This window comes from Brachycentrus maculatus, unplaced genomic scaffold, assembly GCF_059751285.1.
Source record: "Brachycentrus maculatus isolate JH-2025_06_01 unplaced genomic scaffold, ASM5975128v1 h1tg000109l, whole genome shotgun sequence".
In the NCBI taxonomy this organism is placed as follows: Eukaryota; Metazoa; Arthropoda; class Insecta; order Trichoptera; family Brachycentridae; genus Brachycentrus; species Brachycentrus maculatus.
The window spans coordinates 948291-973765 of NW_028280862.1; the positions used below are offsets into that span (position 1 = coordinate 948291).

General features: G+C 33.7%; 1 protein-coding gene across 2 annotated transcripts; it reads right to left on the reverse strand.

Annotated features, from left to right (window-relative positions):
• Positions 1-473: 473 nt before the first annotated feature.
• Positions 474-25475, reverse strand: LOC148310067 (coatomer subunit zeta-1-like). Of its 2 annotated transcripts, none has more exons than XM_088259063.1 (6): positions 25380-25475; positions 24882-25027; positions 23888-23987; positions 22560-22693; positions 18916-19006; positions 474-611 (listed from the first exon to the last, which is right to left on the reverse strand). In XM_088259063.1, exons 1-6 carry the CDS (start codon positions 25458-25460, stop codon positions 564-566), a joined length of 600 nt encoding a protein of 199 aa, XP_088115189.1. In that variant the 5' UTR covers positions 25461-25475; the 3' UTR covers positions 474-563. The 2 variants fall into 2 exon arrangements, with proteins under 2 accessions (XP_088115189.1, XP_088115190.1); XM_088259064.1 differs by lacking the exon at positions 474-611 and adding an exon at positions 11808-11907 and having other exon boundaries at positions 25380-25437.

Below are 25475 nucleotides of genomic sequence, written 5' to 3' on the forward strand. Positions count from 1 at the left end.
GCGTTTATATGACGCAGTGCCCTATGCATCATTGGGGTGCGGATAAGGGTTTTATTATTATTATTAATATTTGTTCAATATTACCCTGGACTGGTACCTGAAGCGCAAAGCTGATCACCTTTCCTTCATATGTTGACGATCAAGATAACGCTGTGTTTATATGATGCAGTGCCCTATGCACCATTGACATTGACAGAATCAATAAAATTTGTTAAGCAATTGCTTTCAGAATATATAAAACATAATAACGTTAGACGTTAAACAGGTGCCGACGAGGGTTTGAATGAATTGGATATGCTTCACTTTTTTTCAGGGAACATTTTAGAAAAATATATTGGTCTTGACGTTCCGTTGCATGTAACTCACAAAGAAAAATTGTTTATTTTAATTTTTTTTGGAGTGGCATTCTCTTCTCTCTGCCTACCCCTGCGGAGAGCGCCGTGGTGGTTAACTAGTTAAATAAAACATGGGAATAAGATAAGTAGTGAGATTTATTTAAAATTTCCTTAAAATATACATTAACACACAAAAACCGACAATTCCATTTGTCCAGTGGAAATTCATCATTTCAGCAGTGACCATTTCAACTGTTCCCGGGCCGACTGGATCACCTGCAAATATAAGTAATATGGTAAGGAAAAAGTATTTTCATATATCGTGGGAGTACTGGCAAAAAACGTTAACTCGAAAATATGCAATTTTGACATAATGATGCATATTATAATGTTTTTAACGTTCTATAAACTGGCAAATACACTAAGTAGTTTGAAATATCATATATCGCTCACTCCTTTCAAGAACGTCATAAATAAAAAATTGACAATTTTCAGTCGTGCATGTTTCCAGAATGCCCAGAAAATGTACTATATCCCAGCAAAAGAGGGATATTTTTTACTTAATATTTACCCGCTACAGGGCAGAAAGTGTTGTTTTTGCATTTTGAAGAAAAGGTATTGTTTAATAATTTTTTAAAATATACTAAATATTTTTCAAATAGAGAAAAAACAGGTTTTACCTAAAAAGATCTGTTGCACAGTAAAACGTTCAATAAGTGGCTTGATATTTATTTTTAACGCATTGTGTTATATTTTCAAACTTTAAAAACGTTCTCCTGAAAAATAGAGTTTTTTTTATTTATGACGTTCTTGAAAGAAGTGAGCGATATGTAATTTTAATTCTATCCATGATTGATAACCACACTACATAAATTTTTGGAACTCATATATACCCAGACTTCCACATTCTTTCTCATCTGTGTTGAGATGTAAAAATAACAAGTGGGGTGGAATTCAAAATCTTCGAAGAATTCAAAATTGAGGCATCACCCAGGATGTGAAATTAATGGATAAAATTATCAATGAATAAAATCCTTTTTATAATTTACTTATAAAATGGCACTTGTACTGTCATCTATGGTTGTATTTCAACACTAAAACCACACTTCGGATTATTTTGTTATACATACATTTTACTTAAAATAAATTATGTGTAACATTATCGTAATGACACTGTCAAAGAAAAGCCACGAATAAAACATATTTTTTTTAAAAAAATATGTTTACCGATCTACATATTTTTTTTAATTCAAGAAAATATGTTGTTTATATCATTGAACATGATAAAAAATTAAAAGGTTTAAAAAAATTAGAAAAAAACTCACAGAATTCGTCATGAAATTAAGTTTTCCATATTATTTTTTGACATCTCATCAAAGATTAAGAAGAATATGGAAGTCTGGGCATTTACGGGGCTGACGACCGTCATAGGCTAGTTTAAGTGATCACTTTACACACGTGTAACATTCACTAATTCTACCCATTATTGACAACCACACTATTCAAATTCTTGGAAGTTTCATATATATGAACCAATTTAGAAACCTTGTTCTTGAATCACTAGAACTTCACTAGAGACATCTATTGGTGAGATGCAAAGAAGGTTATATTAAGCAGAAACTCTTATATTAGTATGTGAGGTCCGAATCCTAGATTATAATCACACACATGAGAAATGCCAGAAAATACCATTTTCATTTTTATTATTTAAGCTTATAATTTGACCAGATAATTCATTTACAACATTTTGAGTGTGGCCAAATATTGTGAAGTTTTCCAATTTGATCACCTACAATTAGTTTGATAATGAAAATGTTAAATGCTTTAAAAAACGTGTCACAATGGAAATAGAGGTATATTCAAAATATTGTAAGCCATACGATCGCCATGAATCTTCCTCGAAAGACATCTAGAGGAAGACCAAAGAATTCATGGATGCTGCAGAGAGATAACATGATTCCAAGGCATGACCTAGGTGACGTTGTCCATGATAGAAGGACCTACAACCTGAAGAAAAGGAGAGCTGACCACAACAGTCTACAAAGATCAAAGTTGGGATGGAGCCAGGAAGAAGAAGACCACGAAATATTAAAATATTTTGAAAAGATCTTATTTAAGGCTAACCAAAAATTCACAAAAACCTTCAAAATAATTAAAAATATTTCTAAAAATTATTTATTGACTGGATAGCTAGCCATTACTGCTATTCTTTCATTTCTACCGGTGCCCTTTACACCATTGTGTGCAGGCAAGGTCAAAAGAAGAAACTGAAAATGAAAAAAAAAAAAATTCGAAAACCCAATTTTTAAGCAAAATATTTTATTGAAAATAATGTAGGTAACAGTAGATGTTAGCTAACTAAAGTAAATATCGCTCACTCCTTTCAAGAACGTCATAAATAAAAAAAATTGATTTTTCAGGAGAACGTTTTTAATGTTTAAAAATATAATACAATCTATTAAAAATAAATATCAAGCCTTTTTACTGAACTTTTTACTGTGCAACAGATCTTATTAGGTAAAACCTGAAGGTTTTTTCTCCATTTGAAAAATATTAAGTATATTTAAAAGAATAATTCAACAATACCTTTTCTTCAAATTGCAAAAACAACACTTTTTACCCTGTAGCGGGAAAATATTAAGTTAAAAATATGCCTCTTTCGCTGGGATATAGTACATTTTCTGGGCATTTCGAAAATATGCACAACTGAAAATTGACGATTTTTGATTTATGACGTTCTTGAAATGAGTGAGCGATATATCGTAGTCATACAGGAGAAAGTGACCTAGTGCATTTTTAACAAAAACGTGATCATTGACTATTTGATATCTTACTAGCTTAATATTGCCGTGGAAAAAATCCCAATGGATTTTAAACTTGGAAGTATAATATACTGACATGTTAAAAATGACTAACTGCATTGATGTTTATTTTCTTGCCAAGCAAAAGTGACTTAAATGGTCCTCCTGAACGTTGTACGTTTTGTTAGTTGGTCACTTTCTCCTGTAGGACTACGATAAAGTAGAATAATACATACAATTTAATATAATGGATTTATACAGAATAGGGTAAACCATATAGCAGCTGGCCATCTGTCTCATCACTGCTGAAAATATTGATGTTATTGATGTGTTTGTTTGAAAATATTGACGCATTTAATCTTATCATAGTTTTGATAATGTCTTGATAAGACGAAAGAGTCACATTATAGATCATTTTATATATAAAAATAAAACTGAAATTCCATCAAGTGATTTTGTTTTATTTTGGATACATAACCAAAAAATTGAAAATGGAATTCTACCAACTACCAGCATTTATAATAAATAATATCGATGTTATTATCTAAAAAAAGATGCCGTAAAAATAAACTAAGAAGGTAGAGAGAATATAACACCACGCCACTCTGTCTTTGCAGACATTCTTCGCCTCTTCCACATTCATGCTTCTCCTCACACATACCAATCGATTATTCCCATTCCTGACCACGACCAAGTATTTGAAATACTTGGCACATCCCAAGTTTTCTTCTGCTCCTATTTTCAGCTAAATTTGCCTCATATATTTGTTTCACCATTCTTTCTTCACTCATTCGTTCCACATGTCCAAACCATCTCAACACACCTTTCTTAATTTAAATTTTAGAATAATCTCCTTATCATTCATAGTTACCAGCGTAATATCACTTAAAAACTCTACTTCACGACTTAGGTTTCAGTTTTGCAATAACCATTCCCACACAAAGTGAATGATAAATGATAATGAGAGTGTTATATTACCATACCACTCACTCACAATGTTTTTAATATAAAAGATATATTAAAATAATTATTCAAAAATTTAAGAAATACTTTTAAAATGCAAATATTTCTCTATTTAAAAAATTAAATCTTACATAAAATAGTCATCAATTCTGAGCAGCACGCCAGTTACTATCAGTGACCAGTTATTGTATGGTTTACCCTACATAGTTTAAACATCATTCAACATATTTCACATTAAAAAATTTACATCTTAAAACAAAAAGAAAACAATATAAAAGGAATGGTAAGTATTTAACACTTTGTATAAGAGCTGCCCCCAAGATACCGTCATGGTAAATTTATTTATTTATTTTTGAAAAGCGTATACATACATGTATTTTTTATACACTGTCTAACTTACTAGTATTGTCTCTGTTCTGAGCCCAGACAAATATTTTCATTCTTCACCCTAGATCACGGGATTTGTTTCTATGTACCGTTACACATTGTTGTCGGGCGGTTTTGTTCATCAAACCCGACCCTACTTATACTCAGATCGTTTTCGCCCTACCCTCAGTATACTAATCACAAGTAGCCGCAACACCCAATTCCCATCTGTACAATGTTTGCAGGCGTCTCTCGCGCTCTACCTAAAATAAGCAAATAGAACGCTCGCAAGCGTCTCCCGCTCTCTACCAACATTGTGGAAAAGGACCCTAATTATACTCTGGCAGTCTGCCGCCCGACTCTCAGTATACCAATTACAAGTAGCCGCAACACCCAAGTCCCATGTGTACAATATTTGCAGGCGTCTCTCGCGCTCTACCTAAAGTGAGCAAATAGAACGCTCGCAAGCGTCTCCCACTCTCTACCAACAGTATGGAAAAGGACCCCAATTATACTTTGGCAGTCTGCCGCCCGACCCTCAGTATACTAATCACAAGTAGCCGCAACACCCAATTCCCATCTGTACAATGTTTGCAGGCGTCTCTCGCGCTCTTCCAAAAGTAAGCAAATAGAACGCTTATGAGCATCTCCCGCTCTCTACTGATAGTATGTAAAAGACGCTTTTTAGCGTTTCCCGCAAACAATGTGTTAGTACGGTACTATCATAAAATATATGATGGTAAGAAAGTTCACATTTCAGCAAAAATGTTTATTAAAAACATTTAAAAATAAGTGCAACATGTTTTTTTTTTACTTTACATAAAATATGGTTAAAAAACCAAGATGCGCTGGTTGTTACTACATTCTTTACAGGTGTTGCCTCGTTGCCCACACAGATGTGGAATATCCATTGCAAATTTTACAAATGTCCCGTAATCTAGGTTTAATTTAAGTATTATATACCACTCTCTTTGTCATTCATTGTTCACATTCTGTAAAACCACTTAAAAACTCTACAACAGGATTAATAGTTTTGAAATAAGGTTATTCCGAAACTGGTTATTCGTAAATTATTCGGGAACTGGTAGTTATGAAGTAAAGTTTTTAAGTGGTATTTATTACACAAAGTGAAGGATGAATGATAAGGAGAGTGTTATATTACAGTAGCCCAAAGTTAACAATGCTTTTAAAATATAATATTGTTACGGCGCAACAATTCTAACAGCTTGAACTATGACCCCAAGCGCCCGCTAGGGGCAGGGCAGGGGTTTCCGCGAGGAATGTTTATGTTATAAGACGCAATCCTTATGAGATTGTTATAAAGGAGACTGTCCTTGTCCTTGCACTGTCAAAGCGACCTGTTAAATAAACCGATTGCATCCTAATTACGAGTTATTATTACCCCGTAATAATATACAAGTATTTTATAAATTCCTTGAAACAAGATAGAAAAATGAAAGAATTATTGCCTTTTTATATCGCAAAGGCATCGCCGACATGAAAGCAACACACGCAATATCAAACATTTTTCATGGCGGACAGCGTGCTTCTTGACAGCCATGTTGCTTTGCATTTTAAAACACATTGTTGTTTCATAGATTTTTAAAATTTACATTGCTTCAAAAGCAATCTGTGAAATGAAACATATCAGAAATGTGTGCTTTATATTTTCTTTCTTTTCCATTTGACAAGACTAAGCTATGGCAAAGCTTGACTGGGCACAGCCAGTTTCCTCATCAATTTACAATAACTGGGTGTTGAAATCAAACAAAGAAACTAAGTACAGTAAGAAAAAGTAATTAATAAAAAAGATAATACAATTTCAAAACTGCAAATTCCAGCGCTACATTCAAAACATTCTCACAATCATAAACCAATTTCCCTTATCTAATATGGTGTGTGTTACAATCTAAAGAGAGGTATAAAAATGAAATTAAAAGATAAGGCACCAAGGGAATATTTAATTAAATGGATGCACCTGCCTCCACTCATGTTACTAGCAAAAAATATGATAAGATAAGCTAGAAGTTAGGTACTGATTCAACAGGAAGAAAACTGGTATTTTTTTTAAATTATTTACTGCGAATATCACATATCGCAATCGAAAAATAAATTTTTAAAAATGGTCCCTATTTTAGAATGAAATCGTAGGACTTTAAATGCTTATAATTCTGTTTCTACAATAGTTATAAGACATAGGAACACGGATAATATTATACTCTAATTTATTGCATAGTTTCACGAGTAACCTGCTCCGCGCGTATACACTGTACTGTAGTATTTAACGTTAGAAAAAGGTCCCTATTTTAGAGTGAAATTGGAGGACTTTAAATGATTATAATTCTGTTTCTACAATAGTTATAAGACATAGGAACACGGATAATATTATACTCTAATTTATTGCATAGTTTCACTAGTAACCTGCTCCGCGCGTATTCACTGTATTGTAGTATTTAACGTTAGAAAAGGGTCCCTATTTTAGAGTGAAAATAGAGGACTTTAAATGATTATATTTCTGTTTCTACAATAGTTATAAGAAATAGGAACACAGATAATATTGCATAATTTCACAAGTAACCTGCTCTGCGTATATTCACTGTATTGTAGTATTTAAAACTTCAGAAAAAGGTTCCTATTTTAGTTGGTACAATTATTTTTTTTACAATAAGAAAAAATATTATATGAAAGAAATAAATTACCATCTAGTCAGCATTGGAATTAATGAAAAAATATAGTAAAATGCTCATTATAAACATAGAGAATTGAATATGAAAATAAACTTATTTATCAATCTGTGTGCATTGATCCAAATCAATAAATTTTATTGGGTAAATCACTTTGAACGCTGATGTAATAAACAAAAGTTACAACAGAGAACTCATAGATGTCTCTAATCTAATAATTTACGAAAAATCAATAATTTTGGTCAGTCAAAATTTGTGTAATAGGATATGTTGTTCTTTAAAAATGTCAACAAAAAAAACACACAATTTTGTACTCTTTGTTACATTTGTGACAATTTTCTTTAGAGATATAAATTTATCCAAAAATACTTAATTATATGTAATACTTTAATTCAATATTATCACAAAAATAGTATTATTTCCATAGCACATTTGGATAAAATATTCGTAAAAATATGTAATGCTTTTCTTAAATATACAAAAATTATCTGAGCATTATAATGAAAGTTTTTATTTATTTATTTATTTATTCCGCCTCCGTTGTGTAATAGTCAGCATGCTCGCCTACTGTTCTGGAGGTCCCGGGTTCGATTCCCAGTGGGGTTTAATAAATATAAGTGATTTTTTCACTCTAATATTTATTCAATATTACACTGGACTGGTACCTGAAGTGGAGGGCTGATCACCTTTCCTTCATGTGTAATCGATCGAGATAACACTGCGTTTATATGAAGCAGTGCCCTATGCACCATTGGGGTGCGGTAAGGGATTTATTATTTATTATTATTATTTATTTATTCTTTCATGTACATTTACACAATACAGTTTATTGTAATCTTTTAGTGTTTTTTTTTTAAGGAATAACCCGCAAAGCTTCTATTAAAGGCTTGTCTGCAGGTAGGATAGTAAGGATAGGGAAGGTAAATGTGAAAAATACATCACAAACACCCAGACCAATCCTTCTTGAATTTATTTTGCACTTGGCGGGAATCGAACCCGCGACGCCAGTTTCGCAGTCGAGCGTCTACCCAACTATACCACGGCGCCTGTTCAATACAAATGTTTATTAAAAAAATAAACCACCCCGTCGGAATATGTTTTAATTTTTGCAAAAGTCGCTGTACGTCAATCATATTTGACATTTGTGAACTAGACAGCTGCAGTATACAAACAGATTGATAAAACGGGCATATATATATATATATATATATATATATATATATATATATATATATATATATATATATATATATATATATATATATATATATATAGTTATATATATATATATATATATATATATATATATATATATATATATATATATATATATATATATATATATATATATATATATATATATATATATATATATATATATATATATATATATATATATATATATATATATATATATATATATATATATATATATATATATATATATATATATATATATATATATATATATATATATATATATATATATATATATATATATATATATATATATATATATATATATATATATATATATATATATATATATATATATATATATATATATATATATATATATATATATATATATATATGTTTCAACACTGGTGGCAGCCACTTTACGGATATCGTCTTTTTCACTTTACAAAAAAAATTATGTCCAAATAAAGATTCGGAATATGTTTTAATTTTTGCAAAAGTCGCTGTACGTCAATCATATTTGACATTTGTGAACTAGACAGCTGCAGTATACAAACAGATTGATAAAACGGGCATATATATATATATATATATATATATATATATATATATATATATATATATATATATATATATATATATATATATATATATATATATATATATATATATATATATAGTTATATATATATATATATATATATATATATATATATATATATATATATATATATATATATATATATATATATATATATATATATATATATATATATATATATATATATATATATATATATATATATATATATATATATATATATATATATATATATATATATATATATATATATATATATATATATATATATATATATATATATATATATATATATATATATATATATATATATATATATATATATATATATATATATATATATATATATATATATATATATATATATATATATATATATATATATATATATGTTTCAACACTGGTGGCAGCCACTTTACGGATATCGTCTTTTTCACTTTACAAAAAAAATTATGTCCAAATAAAGATTTCCATCACTCAAAACCTTTTTTTTTATTAAGTAAAAAATTATTCAAAAAAACAAAATTGGATGATTAATTTTGCGCCACCTTGAATCTGTTTGTATACTGCAACAGTCTAGTTCACAAATGTCAAATATGATCGACGCACAACGCTATTTGCAAATATTAAAACTTTTTCGCTAGGGTAACCAATTTTACGCTAACCTGTAAAACAGTATTGCACAATTTGTATTTTTTTTGTTTTACATATGGCAATATATCGTAATCTTTAAGAATGATTTTTAAAATACAATGTATATAAAACAATATTGAACAATTTGTATTTTTTTGTTGCTATTGGCAAGACACTAAGACCTCACTTCGCGTCGTAGATACGTCCAAAAGATTCCACGAATTTAAAAAAAATTTAAATTAAAAAAATTTTAATTAAAAAAATTTTTTAAAATGATTCACTGAATAATAATTAAAAAAAAACAACGACGCACAGCGAAAATGAGTCTTAATTCAGTAACAACGCAAAAAGATTTCTGAGTGTAAATCATAATCTTTTAGTACAATTTTCTAAAATATATTGTATACAAAACAGTACTGCATAATAAGTATTATTTTTTTTTAATTTATGGCTTGACTGGTTTATATTGGTAATATAATGCTCAGATAATTTGCCGTAATTAATAATATCGTTGGCAGAAAGACAATTGACATGACATCAAGAAATGAAGAATAGGAAAAATCACCCTGAAACTATTCAAGATTCTAGTCAAAAAGTGAATGAAAGTCGATTGCTTTCAACTAATTTAAAGTGTACAACTCCGTAGTGTAATGGTCAGCACGCTCGGCTACCGTACTGGAGGTCCGGGTTCGATTCCCAGGGGGAGAGGGGTCATATAAATATAAGTGATTTTCACTTTAATATTTATTCAATATTACCCTGTACTAGTGCCTGACATCTTATTACACTATTTTTCGACATCTCAACATAGATACAACAAGTGTTTGGACACACTCAAAATGTTGTAACATTAATTATATATATTTTTTTTATTAAAAGAGAAATATTTGTGTTTGTATTATTTATACGCCCGGCTACCGTTCTGGAGGTCCTGGGTTCTATTCCCAGTGGGGAGGGGGGTCATATATATATATAAGTGATTTTTTTCACTCTAATATTTATTCAATATTACCCTGTACTGGTACCTGAAGCGGAGGGCTGATCACCTTTCACCTGATCACATGTTGACGATCAAGATAACACTGTGTTTATATGATGCAGTGCCCTATGCACCATCAGGTGCGGATGAAGGTTTGAAAACAAAGTAACAATAAAAGTGGTAACTGGAATGTTACAAAAATTCCAATACCATATGTTTTTTAAAGGTCCGAAATTCACCAATAAACAGTATGGAATTTTAAATAAAGATGATGCGGTTTTTTAGTGCTCACCGCAACAACTACACAGCACAATTGAGTTATATTGATTTTTGACATCTCAACATAGATGAAGAAGAATATGAAAATCTGGGTCTATGACTGTGATAGGCTGGTTAAGAAATCACTTTACAAACATGCAACATTCACCATTCTATCCATGATTGACAACCACACTAGTCAAATTTTTGGAACTGATATATGTAGGAGTGACTCCACTTAAAAATATCTCCCATGTGGAGAAAACCCAAGTTTGTGAACAAGTATTTGGAAATACTTCATTGTATTTTAAATTGCTTCAGTGTTGAGATTTTTTCATCGATTGCGTTTGATATTAATTGATTGGTGTTTGAAAATGATGCGGAATACATTGAAACACGTGTCACAATAGATTTTAAGTAATAGCGGTATTTCTTCAAACCCTTATCCGCACCCCAATGGTGCATAGGGCACTGCATCATGTAAACGCAGTGTTATCTTGATCGTTAACAGATGAAGGAAAGGTGATCAGCCCTCCGCTTCAGGAATCAGTCCAGGTTAATATTGAATAAATATTAGAGTGAAAAAATAACTCATATTTATTTTAACCTCACCCTGGGAATCGAACCCGGGACCTCCAGTACGGTAGCCCAGCGTGCTGACCATTACACTACGGAGGCGGACAAGCGGTATTTACCAAGTAAAATTTCATTTAAAAATTTGAGTTTGTTTCTTATACGCATGCTAAAATTGCTGAAGACATTTATAGAGGAATGATCAGCAGGTATGTATGAGGAGATGCATGCATGTGGAAAAGGCGATATACGTTTGAAGAAAGAAAGATGTTGTCAACACGAGAGGTGACCGTTTGTCTTTCTGCCAACGATTGCGTGAATTATCCCTAATTCGGTGGTGCGCGCGCACAGATGTCTGCGTTTGCAAACTGGTCCACGCTTTATTCTACAAAATGGCCGACACATTGGTCTACAAGATGGCCGACGCTTTAGTCTACTAGTCTGTAATGGCTCTCGCGATACTGTAGTCTGTCTTCCGCTGCTACCAGAAAAGGCTGTGTACCGCCTCGATCACCTATAATAATAATACTCTCATGTAATAACTGTTTGACAGACCATTAACTAGTTAAAAGAACAATCAGATAATTTGAAGAAAATCCCGATAGAGCGACAAAAGACGACGGACAGAAGCGGAAAGATAGTGAGCGCCATTTTAAAAACTTTATACCACAAAGCCTCATTCATTTTTTGAACTGATCACATAGCTACAAGGTAATAATAATAAACGTTTACTAATATATATGCCGCCCGACCCTCAGTATACTAATCACAAGTAGCCGCAACACCCAATTCCTATCCGTACAATGTTTGCAGGCGTCTCTCGCGCTTTACCTAAAGTAAGCAAATAGAACGCTTGCAAGCGTCTCCCGCTCTCTTCCAACAGTATGGAAAAGGACCCTAATTATACTCTGGCAGTCTGCCGCCCGACCCTCAGTATACTAATCACAAGTAGCCGCAACACCCAATTCCCATCTGTACAATGTTTGCAGGCGTCTCTCGCGCTCTACCTAAAGTAAGCAAATAGAACGCTCGCAAGCGCCTCCCGCTCTCGACCAACAGTATGGAAAAGGACCCTAATTATACTCTGGCAATCTGCCCCCCGACCCTCAGTATACTAATCACAAGTAGCCGCAACACCCAATTCCCATCTGTACAATGTTTGCAAGCGTCTCTCGCGCTCTACCTAAAGTAAGCAAATAGAAAGCTTGCAAGCGTTTCCCGCTATCTACAAACAGTATGTAAAATATGCTTTTAAGCGTTTCCTGCAAACAATGTGCTAATATTATTTATTATATCAGACACTGGACTATTCACCCTACAAATGAGATATCAATTTATAGGTGTCTCAACTTGATATAAAACATCTATCATTCTTCTTTTTTATAAAAGAAGATGGAGGTCTGAGCTTCCCAGGGCTTACGACCTGGCATTTGGCTGGCTTAAGTGATCACTTAACACTTGTGTAAAGTTCACTATTCAGCCCATTATTGAACATCCCTAGAAAACATACTTCCCAAATATATGAAAACATTTACCTTATAAATAAAAATTAAAAATTGTATTAAAAATAGTTGTATTTTTTCAAATAAAATAAAATAAATATTTTATAAACACTTAAATTATGCTGTCACTATTGCTGGTCTTCTAAACTTATCCGCACCCAATGGTGCATAGAGCACTGGATTATTTTGATGCAATTTTCACTTAATCCTTAATTATACAAAGGCGAGATGATCCATCAATTCTTGACAATAATAAACACAGAGTGATTTTTAAAGCATTGTTAACTTTGTGTTATGGTAATATAACACTCTCCTTATCATTCATCGTTCATTTTGTGTATACGCAAAATGGTATTACACTAAGTATTATATTTTAATTGATATTATAACAAATAATTATTCTTGAGATTTGTGAACAAGGATTTGGACACACTCAAAATGTTGCGAAAACTAAATCTACTACTACTACCAACAAGACGTTTCACAGAGGATTGAACGCCATACTTGTCTGTCTTGACATACACTTTAAGCTTCCTTTACATCTAGTCATACAACTATATAACTAACTTTTGATACAACCAGATTGACTATACATTTGTGAACAAGGACTTGGACACCCAAAATGTTGTGGATAAAATAAAAAGCATTAAAAAGTAGGGACACGATAAGCGGTATTGCATAAGCCGTAAACAGATTTAAGAGTCACTCGGACGTTAGGTAATTTAAAATCACAGTAAGCGATCTTTCAAACATTTTCACAAAGCAGTTTGGACAAAGATATAAGCTGAAAAATTAATTATTTATTAACCGCCTACCCATACGAACGTATGTAATACGTACTCTATACTATCGCCCGAACGCGACAAGCCGTATCTCGTATGTTCGAGTACAAAAAAGTATACCCGCAACCACAGAAACAAATATCCAATATAACCCGCAAATCAACATCACATTAATTATTTTAAAAAAAATTAAACACTTGTATAATACCAATAAATGAGTTTTATTTCATTACACGACTAGTTTCGAAAACTATTGTTTTCATCGACAGGTGAATAGTAAAACTAACGAGAAAATATATATATATATATATATATATATATATATATATATATATATATATATATATATATATATATATATATATATATATATATATATATATATATATATATATATATATATATATATATATATATATATATATATATATATATATATATATATATATATATATATATATATATATATATATATATATATATATATATATATATATATATATTCTTCTCCGTCTTAATCCTCATTGCTGAGGGTTGTGACCCTTGCAGAAGCAATGACTCTTCTCCAGTTATCCCTTGACTGCGCTGCACGTAGCGCTCCAACCACTGAGGTGCCTGCTGCTGCCTTAATTTGATCGGTCCATCGTGTGGGGGATCTTCCTCTCCCTCTCTTTCCCTCCAGGCTACCGATCACAACTAGGCGTTCCAGGCTATCCTCGTTGCCACGCGCAACGTGTCCAAAGAACTGGAGAATCCGTCGGGTACAGATATTGGCCAGAGACAAGCCATCCAAGTGTAGTTCCTGGCGAATGGACTCATTGGTGCGTCTAGCTGTCCATGGAATTCGGAGCATGCGCCTCCAACACCACATTTCGAAGGCATCAATTTTTCTCCTTTCTGCTGCTTTTATAGTCCATGTTTCAGCAGCATAGAGAAAAATGGAGTGGACCAAGCTCCTGACAAGCTTCATCTTGGTGTAGTTACTCACACCCCGGTCTTTCCAAATTTTGTCTAGCTTAGACATGGCACTTTTGGCGATGGCGATACGACGTCTAATCTCTCCTTCACAAGTTCCTTCATTGCTGATTTGAGATCCAAGGAACTGGAACTCGTTTATTATCTCTAAACCTTCCAGTGAGTTCCCGAGATCACCAAACTTCTTAGATCGATCTATGATCATGATCTTGGTCTTGCTTTGGTTAATCTCTAGTCCCAGTGCCTTGCTCTCAATCTCTACTCGTTTAAGGAGATCTACCATCTCTTTTGGGTCTTTGGCCAGAAGTGTTGTGTCGTCCGCATATCGTATATTGGACAGCTTTACGCCACCAATGGACACTCCTCCATTCCATTCGTAGAGAGCCCTGCGCATGATGTATTCCCCATAGATGTTAAACAGGTCAGGGGAGAGTATGCATCCCTGTCTTACACCTTTCTCAGTGGGGAAGCTTGCAGTGTTTATGCCATTGATTCTTACGATTGCCTTACTTTGGGCATAAAGTCCATGGATGAGTTTTATCAAATGGGATGGGACTCCCATCTCCATGAGTACTTTCCACAGATGTTCCCACTTCACGCAGTCGAAAGCTTTTTTGTAATCGATAAAGCATAAAACTGTTGGCGTCAGGAACTCTCGGCTTTTTTCGATCACTTGGCGGATGTTGAGGATCTGCTCTCTTGTTCCTCTTCCTTTCACAAAACCAGCTTGTTCCTTTGGTATTTGCCATCCAATGTAACTGTGTAATCGTGCTTTTAGAACATATAGCATTATCTTGCTGGTGTGAGAGATAAGTGCTATTGTCCTATAGTTTTCACACTTTTTGGATGAGCCTTTTTTGTGAAGAGGAATGAAAACAGATTCTGCCCATTCCTGAGGCCATGTTCCCGTTCTCCATATGAGGTTGCAGAGATCCAGCACTGTTTTTATGCCCTTATCCCCTAGTTCTTTTAGAAGCTCGGCCTGTATGCAGTCATTGCCGGGGGACTTGTTGCATTTTAGTTTTTTCAGTGCATTTCGAATCTCTTCTTCCAAAATGTCGGGTTCCATGGTTTGATTCTCAAAGGAAGGACTTCCTGCTGTTGAGGTCTCGGCATATAGTCCGGAGCAGTAACCTCGCCATCTCTCCAAGACGCTGCCAATGTCCGTCAGAACGCTTCCATTTTGGTCCTCTATATATATATATATATATATATATATATATATATATATAGAGGTTGGTAGGGTTATAAATAGAGAGGGGGGAGTTAAGAACGGGACATTTTGTAAAAGGAAACAAAGGTAATAATGGTGACGCATTTTGAAAAAGCATATTTTGTTAATTGACGTTTTATCAGAATTAAAATCTTTATGTATTTCTAAATTGTTTATGACTTGACGTTTGTTTGTAACTGAGTGGCCGCCTCTGTAGTGTAATGGTCAGCACTCTCAGTCACGATTCTCAGGGGAAGGAATCAAATAAATATAAGTAATTTTTTCAATATAATATTTATTTAATATTACCCTTGACTGGTACCTGCAGCGGAGGGCTGATTACCTTTCCTTCATGTGTAAAACGATCAAGATAACACTGCGTTTATATTATGCAGTGCCCTATGCACCATTGGAGTGCGGACAAGGGTTTGAAGACGAAGAAGTGATAATTTAATTGTATGCAAGTTAAAATTGATTGAATTTAAAATGATGAACAAAGTTAAAGTCAATAAATAATATAACATCATATTACACAATTCAAGTGTGTTTTTGTGTATGTACTACAAATGAATGTGTAGTTCTGTGTGGTGGACTTCACTATTTATTGTATGATTCCCATCACTACAATGTTGCCAGATAGAGATATACGTCCCGCGGCATCGAATATATGCCCATTTTTAGCCGGTATTTTAAATCAAACACTTGACATTTTTATATTATTTTCGAGTATAATGATGCACTTGAATTTCGTATAAAATTTTTTAATGAAAAATGTGCTTCTTATCAATACTATTAGCAACATTTTTTCTCGAATAAAATAAAATATTTACACCAGTAAGCATGGGTTATATCAAAATTATCCATGTTTTATTTCGTGGGTTTTCTTTGGCAGCATCTTAATGATGTCACACAAACTTTGTTTTAAGTAAAATTTGGTGGGTAAAACGTAAAATTATCTGAAGTGTGATATAAGTGTTTAAATACAACCACATATGGCAGTATAAGTGCTATTTTGGAAATAAATGTCACCGAACTTTGGTTATAAGCATGGCTGTTTATATAGGCTCAAATTCCTATGAGGAATTTTTTTATTTAGAAAAAACCATCAGGAATCATGACTTTATCCATACAGATCAAAATTATCCATGTTTTATCCTTGACAGCTTCATTATGACATCACAAAAGCTTTGTTTTAACCCTTCCTTTCCGGTGATGTGTAACTAGTACACATTGCTTGTAATAACTTTAACAACTCAATAAATGTAATAAATAATAAGTTTAGATTTTAGGTATACTTTAATTATACATTTACGCATTGAATGAATTTTTTAATGATTAAAGAAAACACTTCGTTTTTTACCACTTGAGTTTTATTATAGACTACATGTTTCAGAAGTTAAACTTCCATCATTCAGGTCTGTATAATAATTATATATATAGTCTGTATATGTTATTATACAGACTTGAATGATGGAAGTTTAACTTCTGAAACATGTAGTCTATAATAAAACTCAAGTGGTAAAAAACGAAGTGTTTTCTTTAATCATTGTAACATGTCTTACCACAAAGTTAATGCCGAAACAATAAATAAAATGAATTTTTTTATTGACATAGCCATTTAACCAAAAATGTGCCTCATCGGTGAACAAAATTTTGCGTGGAAAAATAGGATCAAGCTGAATATTGTTTTAGGCCCATTCACCGAACCTACGACGCGCATAATGGTCATTCAGTCTATTCATGGTGAAATGGCAAAACGTACTGACTACAAATCAACTGCCAACTGCCAAATTGACAGTCTGTAGAAACAATGTTCCCAGTTTAAACACCAAACCTCTTAAAAAAACATCCTATATTAAAGAAAATTTTCCCTTCTTTATTTTTACAATATCAAATAATTAAATGTTTCAAAACATCATTTTCAATAAAAAGCACAATCATACGGTGTCGCGAGATCTACATACTTATATCGCTCACTCCTTTCAACAACGTCATATATCAAAAATTGTAAATTATCAGTTGTGCATGTTTTCAGAATGCCCAGAAAATGTACTATATCCCAGGAAAAGCGGCATATTTTTAACTTAATATTTACCCGCTACAGAACAGAGCAAAGTGTTGTTTTTGCATTTTGAAAAAAAGGTATTGTTTAATTATTTTTTAAAAATATACTAAATATTTTTCAAATGGAGAATAAACATTCAGGTTTTACTTAAAAATATCTGTCGTACAGTAAAAAGTTCAATAAATGGCTTAATATTTATCTTTAATACATTTTATTATATTTTTATACTAATATAAGAGTTTCTGCTTAATAAAAAGCTTCTTTACATCTCACCAATAGATGTCTCTAGTGAAGTTCTAGTGATTCAAGAACAAGGTTTCTAAATTGGTTCATATATAAAGAACTTCCAAGAATTTGAGTAGTGTGGTTGTCAATAATGGGTAGAATTGGTGAATGTTACACGTGTGTAAAGTGATCACTTAAACCAGCCGATGACGGTCGTCAGCCCCGTAAATGCCCAGACTTCCATATTCTTCTTCATCTTTGATGAGATGTCAAAAAATAATATGAAAATAACTCCTGTAATTGGAGATAATCCAGATTTTGTGAACAAGTATTTGGACACACTCAAAATGTTAAAAACGATCTCCAGAAAAATCAAGTTTTTTGATATATGATGTTGTTGAAAGGAGTAAGCGATATATCAGTATGTTAATTTTTTCTCCTAGCGACATGTTATTTCCTTCACTCCAATAAATGTCGTAATACCACAAGGAAGCGAAGCGATTACTATATTCCGCGTTCGTTTGATCCGATTTCTGGCTTTCGCTTAGTCGGCGCTTGACTGCGTGTTCGAAAGGACGTCTCATCTATGACTCTCGCTGCGAGTTGCGTACTACGATTTCCATACAAATATAAACTGGGGTCTTTTGGTGGCCCGCTTCGGATCATGCGTTATCTTTGCATGATCAGTACGGGAAGGGTTTGAAGAAATATTGATTTCAGAATTTGTAACGATATAAGTAAAATGTTGATTAATAATTACCTGTGATACAGTTTGCTCTCCTAACGGCACATCGTCAGTTCTGAGGGCTACTCGACCCACCACCGAGATGGGATCTGCATCCAGGATTATCCTGCAAAGCGATCATGTATCAGAGATTCAGTTAGGTTAGATTAGGTTAGGTAAGTACCAGAGAAAGGCGAAGTCTTTATTCCTTTTTTTTGACATTCCAACAGACAGGCACCGTGGCGTAGTTGGGTAGACACTCGACTGCGAAACTGGCATCGTGGGTTCGATTCCTGCCAATTGCAAAATGAATTCAAGAAAGATTTATTTTCAATTGGTCTGGGTGTTTGTGATGTATTTTTCATATTTACCTTCCCTATCCTTACTTTCCTACCTGCAGACAAGCCTCTAAAAGTAGAGGCTTTGCGGGTTATTCCTTTAAAATTAAAATAATAAAAAAGATGAAAAAGAATACGAAAGTCTGGGTATTTAGAGGGCTTTTGACACGTCATAAGTTGGTGTAAGCGATCACATTGTGCCTGTATAACATTTACCATCCTACCCATGATTGACGACCACACAACTCATATTTCGGAAGTTATATTAATGCTTCAATTGATAACTTGGTTAAAATCAACAGAGACATGCATAATACGTAAATAATGCTCTTTCTTTAAACACTCAAATCTCCTTAACTCTTACCACTCTGTAGACCAGACATTCTGGCCCGTATGATTCTAGTAGGCAGCTCCGTGGGCCACAATGTCTGGCCCGGCGCAGGCATAACTTTCATCACTGATTTCTCTATCACCCAAGTATATTCTACCAACAAATATTTCAGATAAATACAGTTAATGTTAATTTAACATGGTCATACAAATTGCCAGACAGTGTCCCAAAATTAGGGAGCCAAAATATTTATCTTAATGGTAGAAAAACGTCGCTTTTTTTAAAATCAGAGTAGCTGATCAGTTATGAGAAAAAATGGTCAGAGTGGAAAGGGTTAAGTTATTAACCGATTGCTTTGAAATTTAGACACAGCATTGTGTTGAAATATGGCGCGACAAGTAAAAACATTATACAACAACCACATTATAATTTTTTTTGTAACCCATACATATGCATCACAAAATTCACATGTCGTTTCATGTGTGAGTTCTCGAGAGTACCTATAATTGATATGAGTAAGCTTTTTAATTCTAACCCTTATCCTCACCCAATGGTGCATAGGGCACTGCATCGTATTGACGCAATGTTATTTTGATCGTTAATTATATGAAGGCAAGGTGATCACTCCTGCGCTTCAGGGACCAGTCCAGAGTAATATTAAATAAATATTAGAGTGTAAAATCACTATTATTTATTCTCACCCCCCCTGGGAATCGAGTCAGGGACCTCCAGCACGGTAGCTAAACACGCTGATCATTACACCACAGAGGTGGACATTTTTAGCTTTTTAATTAGTAGGCCCTTATTTCTCACAGCGTTTTGAGTGTGTCCGAATACTTGTTAACAAATCTGTGGATTATCTCCAATTAGGATTTAAAATTTATATTATTTTCATTAATTGATTCGGCAATGAAATAAGGAAGGAATTGAAATAAGGAAGGAATGCAAAGCTGAGATAAGCATTATCGATAAAATTAAAAAAGGTGTGTTGAAATGGTTTGGACATGTGGAACGAATGAGTGAGGAAAGAACGGTAAAACAAATTTATGAGGCGAATGTTAGTGGGAAAAGAAGCAGAGGAAGACCGAGAAAAACATGGCACGATCAGGTATGCCAAATACTTGAAAGTGGTCAGGTTAGGAGTCGTAACAATCGGCGGGTATGTATGAGGAGATGCATGAACGTGGAAGAGGCGAAGAATGTTTGCAAGGACAGAGTGGTGTGGCGCTCTATTCTCTCTGCCTACCCCTGCGGGGAAGAGGCGTGATGGTTGGTTAGTTAGTTAGTTAGTTAGTTGATTCGGCAGTCACTTTGCGGTAAAATCTATTACCATATTCTTCCTTATTTTTCACTTGGGGAGTTATTTTCACATTTCGACATCTTAACGAGATGAAGCGTTATAAGGAAGAAGACCTCCAAAGCGATTTCGTGACCAGTGTTGCCATATATACAGATTTATCTGTATTGATACAGATTTTAAGCTGCCGTTACAGATGACAGATTTTACTCTTAGCTAGTACTTTTAGTTTTATACACATTTTTGGAATTGGACATGGTATATGATAAAACAGAAGAATGAAAATATGTATTGATTCGAGCATGATTAGCATTTGATAATAAGTAGGTGAGAATTCGTTTTATATTGGGGTGCGTTATTTATTATTGGGTAGGGTACTTCCGCCTCCGTAGTGTAATGGCCAGCACGCTCGGCTACCGTTCTGGAGGTCCCGGGTTCGATTGCCAGGGGAGGGGGTCAAATAAATATAAGTGACTTTTTCACTGTAATATTTATTCAATATTACCCCGGACTGGTACCTGAAGCGGAGGGCTGATCACCTTTCCTTCATGTGTAAACGATCAAGATAACACTGCGTTTATATGACGCAGTGCCCTATGCACCATTGGGGTGCGGATAAGGGTGTTATTATTATTATAGGGTACTATTTTGTCTTGTCACGGAACATTACGCAATTTACGCAGCGTACTGCAGGATTCCCCAAAACATGTCTTTTTTATTCATGAGACCGAGTGTTCATTTTTTATACACGTCGCGTAATACGCAGCGTTTTAATCAGTGCTGGCTGGAAGATAATTTTTTTAAGATTTGTTAAGAAACAAGTGAAAAGAGTGAAGAATATGCATACTGTGAGTTCTGTTTAACAGATTGCGCTATTTGTATCAAAATTTCAAAGCAATGGCAAATAGGCACCTACACAGATTTTGGGTTATTGATTTTGTACAGATTTCAAAGACATAGAAAGGAGAGTGAATGCTGGGAACAGAGTGAATGGTGCACTAAAATCAGTTTTAGCAAATAAAAATCTATCAGCGGAAGCTAAACTGGCAGTACACAATGGAGTTCTGGTTCCAACCCTTATGTATGGAAGCGAAGCATGGAGTTGGCAAAAGAAGGATGAAAGCAGACTGAATGCAGTCAAAATGCGATCGCTCAGACGAATGTGTGGCAAAACGATGTTTGATAGATGTTCGAATGATGAAATAAGGAAAGAATATAAGGCTGAAATAAGCATTATCGATAAAATTAAGAAAGGTGTGTTGAGATGGTTTGGACATGTGGAGCGTATGAGTGAAGAAAGAACGGTTAAACAAATTTATGAGGCGAATGTAGTTGGAAAAAGAAGCAGAGGACGACCGAGGAAAACTTGGCACAATCAGGTATGTCAAATACTTGAAAGCGGCCGGGTCAGGAGTCGTAATAATCGTCGGGTATGTATGAGGAGATGCATGAATGTAGAAGAGGCAAAGAATGTTTGCAAAGACAGAGTGGTGTGGCGTTTGATTCTCTCTGCCTACCCCTGCGGGGAAGCGGCGTGATGGTTAGTTAGTTAGTTAGTTACAGATTTCTAGAATTTTTGATTGAGATTTTTTGGTTTGGCACATGGAAACACTGGTCGTGACAGCTGGCAGTCATCACAAGAGACGGATATCGCAAAAGACAGAGCCTCGGATCTATAAGAAGGGAAATCAAGATTTGGATGTTTTTCTCTCACCCTCCGTCGCAAATCTCATCCACTGCCAGCATCACGGTGTCCAGGTTGTCCAGCACTGCGCGCTTCTCCACTCCCCTCCTGAGGATCAGGCTCACAGACTCGTACAGCCCGTTTAACACCGACATCAGGATCAACTGGAACAATGACAATTGGCACACTAAAGACGGGGGTTTTTTTACGTATTCGATAATTACGTGTTTTCGATAATTGTGTACATATCGCTCACTCCTTTCAAGAACGTCATAAATCAAAAATCGTCAATTTTGAGTTGTGCATGTTTTCGGAATGCTTAGAAAATGTGTTATATCCCAGCAAAAGAGGCATATTTTTAACTTAATATTTACCCGCTACAGTGCAGAAAGTGTTGTTTTTGCATTTTGAAGAAAACGTTTTGTTTATTTTTTTTTTTTAATAAACTAAATATTTTTCAAATGGAGAAAAAACCTTCACGTTTTACCTAAAAAGATCTGTTGCACAGTAAAAAGTTCAATAAGTGACTTGATATTTATTTTTAATACATTGTGTTATATTTTTAAACTTTAAAAACGTTCTCCTGAAAAATCAAGTTTTTTGATTTATGACGTTCTTGAAAGGAGTGAGCGATATAGTTAAGACCTTCCGCTATATGTATTTTATACACCATACTGTCCGCCTCCGTAGTGTAATGGTCAGCATGCTCGCCTACCGTTCTGGAGGTCCCGGGTTCGATTCCCGGGGGGGTTTAATAAATATAAGTGATTTTTTCACACTAATATTTATTCAATATTACACTGGACTGGTACCTAAAGTGGAAGGCTGATCATCTTTCCTTCATGTGTAATCGATCGAGATAACACTGCGTTTATATGAAGCAGTGCCCTATGCACCATTGGGGTGCGGTAAGGGATTTATTATACTATTATTATATGAAAATATGCCTCTTTTGCTGGGATATAGTAATTTCCAAAAACTTGATTTCAGGAGAACATTTATCAAGTTGAAAAATATAATACAATGTATTAAAAAAAAATGTCAAGCCACTTTTTGAACTTTTTACTGTGCAACAGATCTTTTTTTGTAAAACCTGAAGGTTTTTTCTCCATTTGAAAAATATTTAGCAAATTTCAAAAAATAATTAAACAATACCTTTTCTTCAAAATGCAAAAACAACACATTCTGCCCTGTAGCGGGTAAATATTAAGTTAAAAATATGCCTCTTTTGCTGGGATATAACACATTTTCTAAGCATTCCGAAAACATGCACAACTCAAAATTGTCAATTTTTGATATTTGACGTTGTTGAAAGGAGTGAGCGATATGAATACATTTAAAACAGATGACATATATACCTCGTTTTCGTGTGAGCTTCCCATGACATAGAAGAACAAGTCCACATTACTTCTATATACACAGGTGAGTCCATCCAACATAATGATTTCAGCATTCGCTCTGAAATGAAAAAAATACAACTTATTTTTCCTTCAATTTGGCACGATCATTCAATTTGAATCATCGATCGGTAATACCAATTGTATATTATCCACATTTTGAGTGTGTCCAAATACTTGTTCACAAATCTGGGCTATCTCCAATTAGGAGTTATTTTTTACATAATTTTTTTGACATCTCAATATAGATAAAGAAGAGATCTTCTTCATCTTAAGTAGACTGAATGCAGTCGAAATGCGATCTCTCAGAAGAATGTGCGGCAAATTGATGTATGATAGATGTTCGCAGGGTGAAATAAGGAAGGAATGCAAGGCTGAGATAAGTATTATCGAAAAAATTAAGAAAGGGGTGTTGAGATGGTTTGGGTATGTGGAACGGATGAGTGAGTAAAGAATGGTAAAACAAATTTTTGAGGCGAATGTAGCTGGAAAAAGGAGCAGAGGAAGACTGAGAAAAACTTGGCAAAATCAGGTATGCCAAATACTTGAAAGTGGTAAGGTTAGGAGTCAAAATAATCATCGGGTATGTATGAGGAGATGCATGAACGTGGAAGAGGCGAAGAATTTTTAATAAGACAGAGTGGTGTGGCGTTCTATTCTCTCCGCCTACCCCTGCGTAGAAGCAGCATGATGGTTAGTTTTTTTTATTATTTTTTTTATATACAATAAAAGAGAAATATTTGTATTTTTATTATTTACACAAATATTTCAATATCATACTATTTCTGTGAGCCTAAGCGGCTCATTATAAGAAATAGGTATCAAATTGTGGCAGAGTGGGTTCGAACCGAGAAACTCTGACTTAAGAGTCCGCGACACTAACCACGGGACCACAACCCGACACAGTTAGTAAGTTAAATAAGAAATAGGCTTAAACAAAATAAACTTGACTAACCTGTGTGTTTTGTTAAACAAATTTTTCTCAAACGCTTTCTGTTCTTTGGCTGTGGGAAATCTCTCTTTATCGTAGTATTTAGCGAGAATCCGATTGCCATCGTTGTCCAGGATACACATCCCTTTAACAACGTACAGTGTAGGGGGCTGCAACCGAAAAAAATAATGTAAAAACGAAAAATCAAAACCTAAAATCGATACGAGTTCAAACTACAAAAAGGGACTTTTAAAATAACAAAAACTCGACAAAAACATTAACCAAATGATAAAAACATATCCCTTTTCATAAATCTGACCAATTTTTCGTAAAATTTCATCACGATTTGCAGAAATTACGGAAAACAAAAACGTGTAGACCGGCGGACGTTCATTGTCATGAAGATCCGAAAATTTACGAAATAAAAGACTAATTTATAGCTTGATCGATAAAACAGTAATTATTCTTCTTAATTATTAATATATACAAATTAAAATACGATAATATAACTAAATAACTTACTAAAACAGCACCTTCCATGATGATAATTATATTGACAGTTTGACAGTTTTGACGTGTACGTAGCGTACAAGTTTGCAACATACAGAAATAAAATAT

What these genes read in the sequence shown, in the direction of transcription:
- LOC148310067 (XM_088259063.1), bottom strand. Translation starts at nt 25,460, where the DNA reads ATGTTGCAAACTTGTACGCTACGTACACGTCAAAACTGTCAAACTGTC. An exon ending in TCATGGAAGGTGCTGTTTTA is followed by an intron (nt 25,028 to 25,379) that starts GTAAGTTATTTA and finishes TTTCGGTTGCAG; the next exon opens with CCCCCTACACTGTACGTTGT. An exon ending in GATGAGATTTGCGACGGAGG is followed by an intron (nt 19,007 to 22,559) that starts GTGAGAGAAAAA and finishes ATCGCTTTGCAG; the next exon opens with GATAATCCTGGATGCAGATC.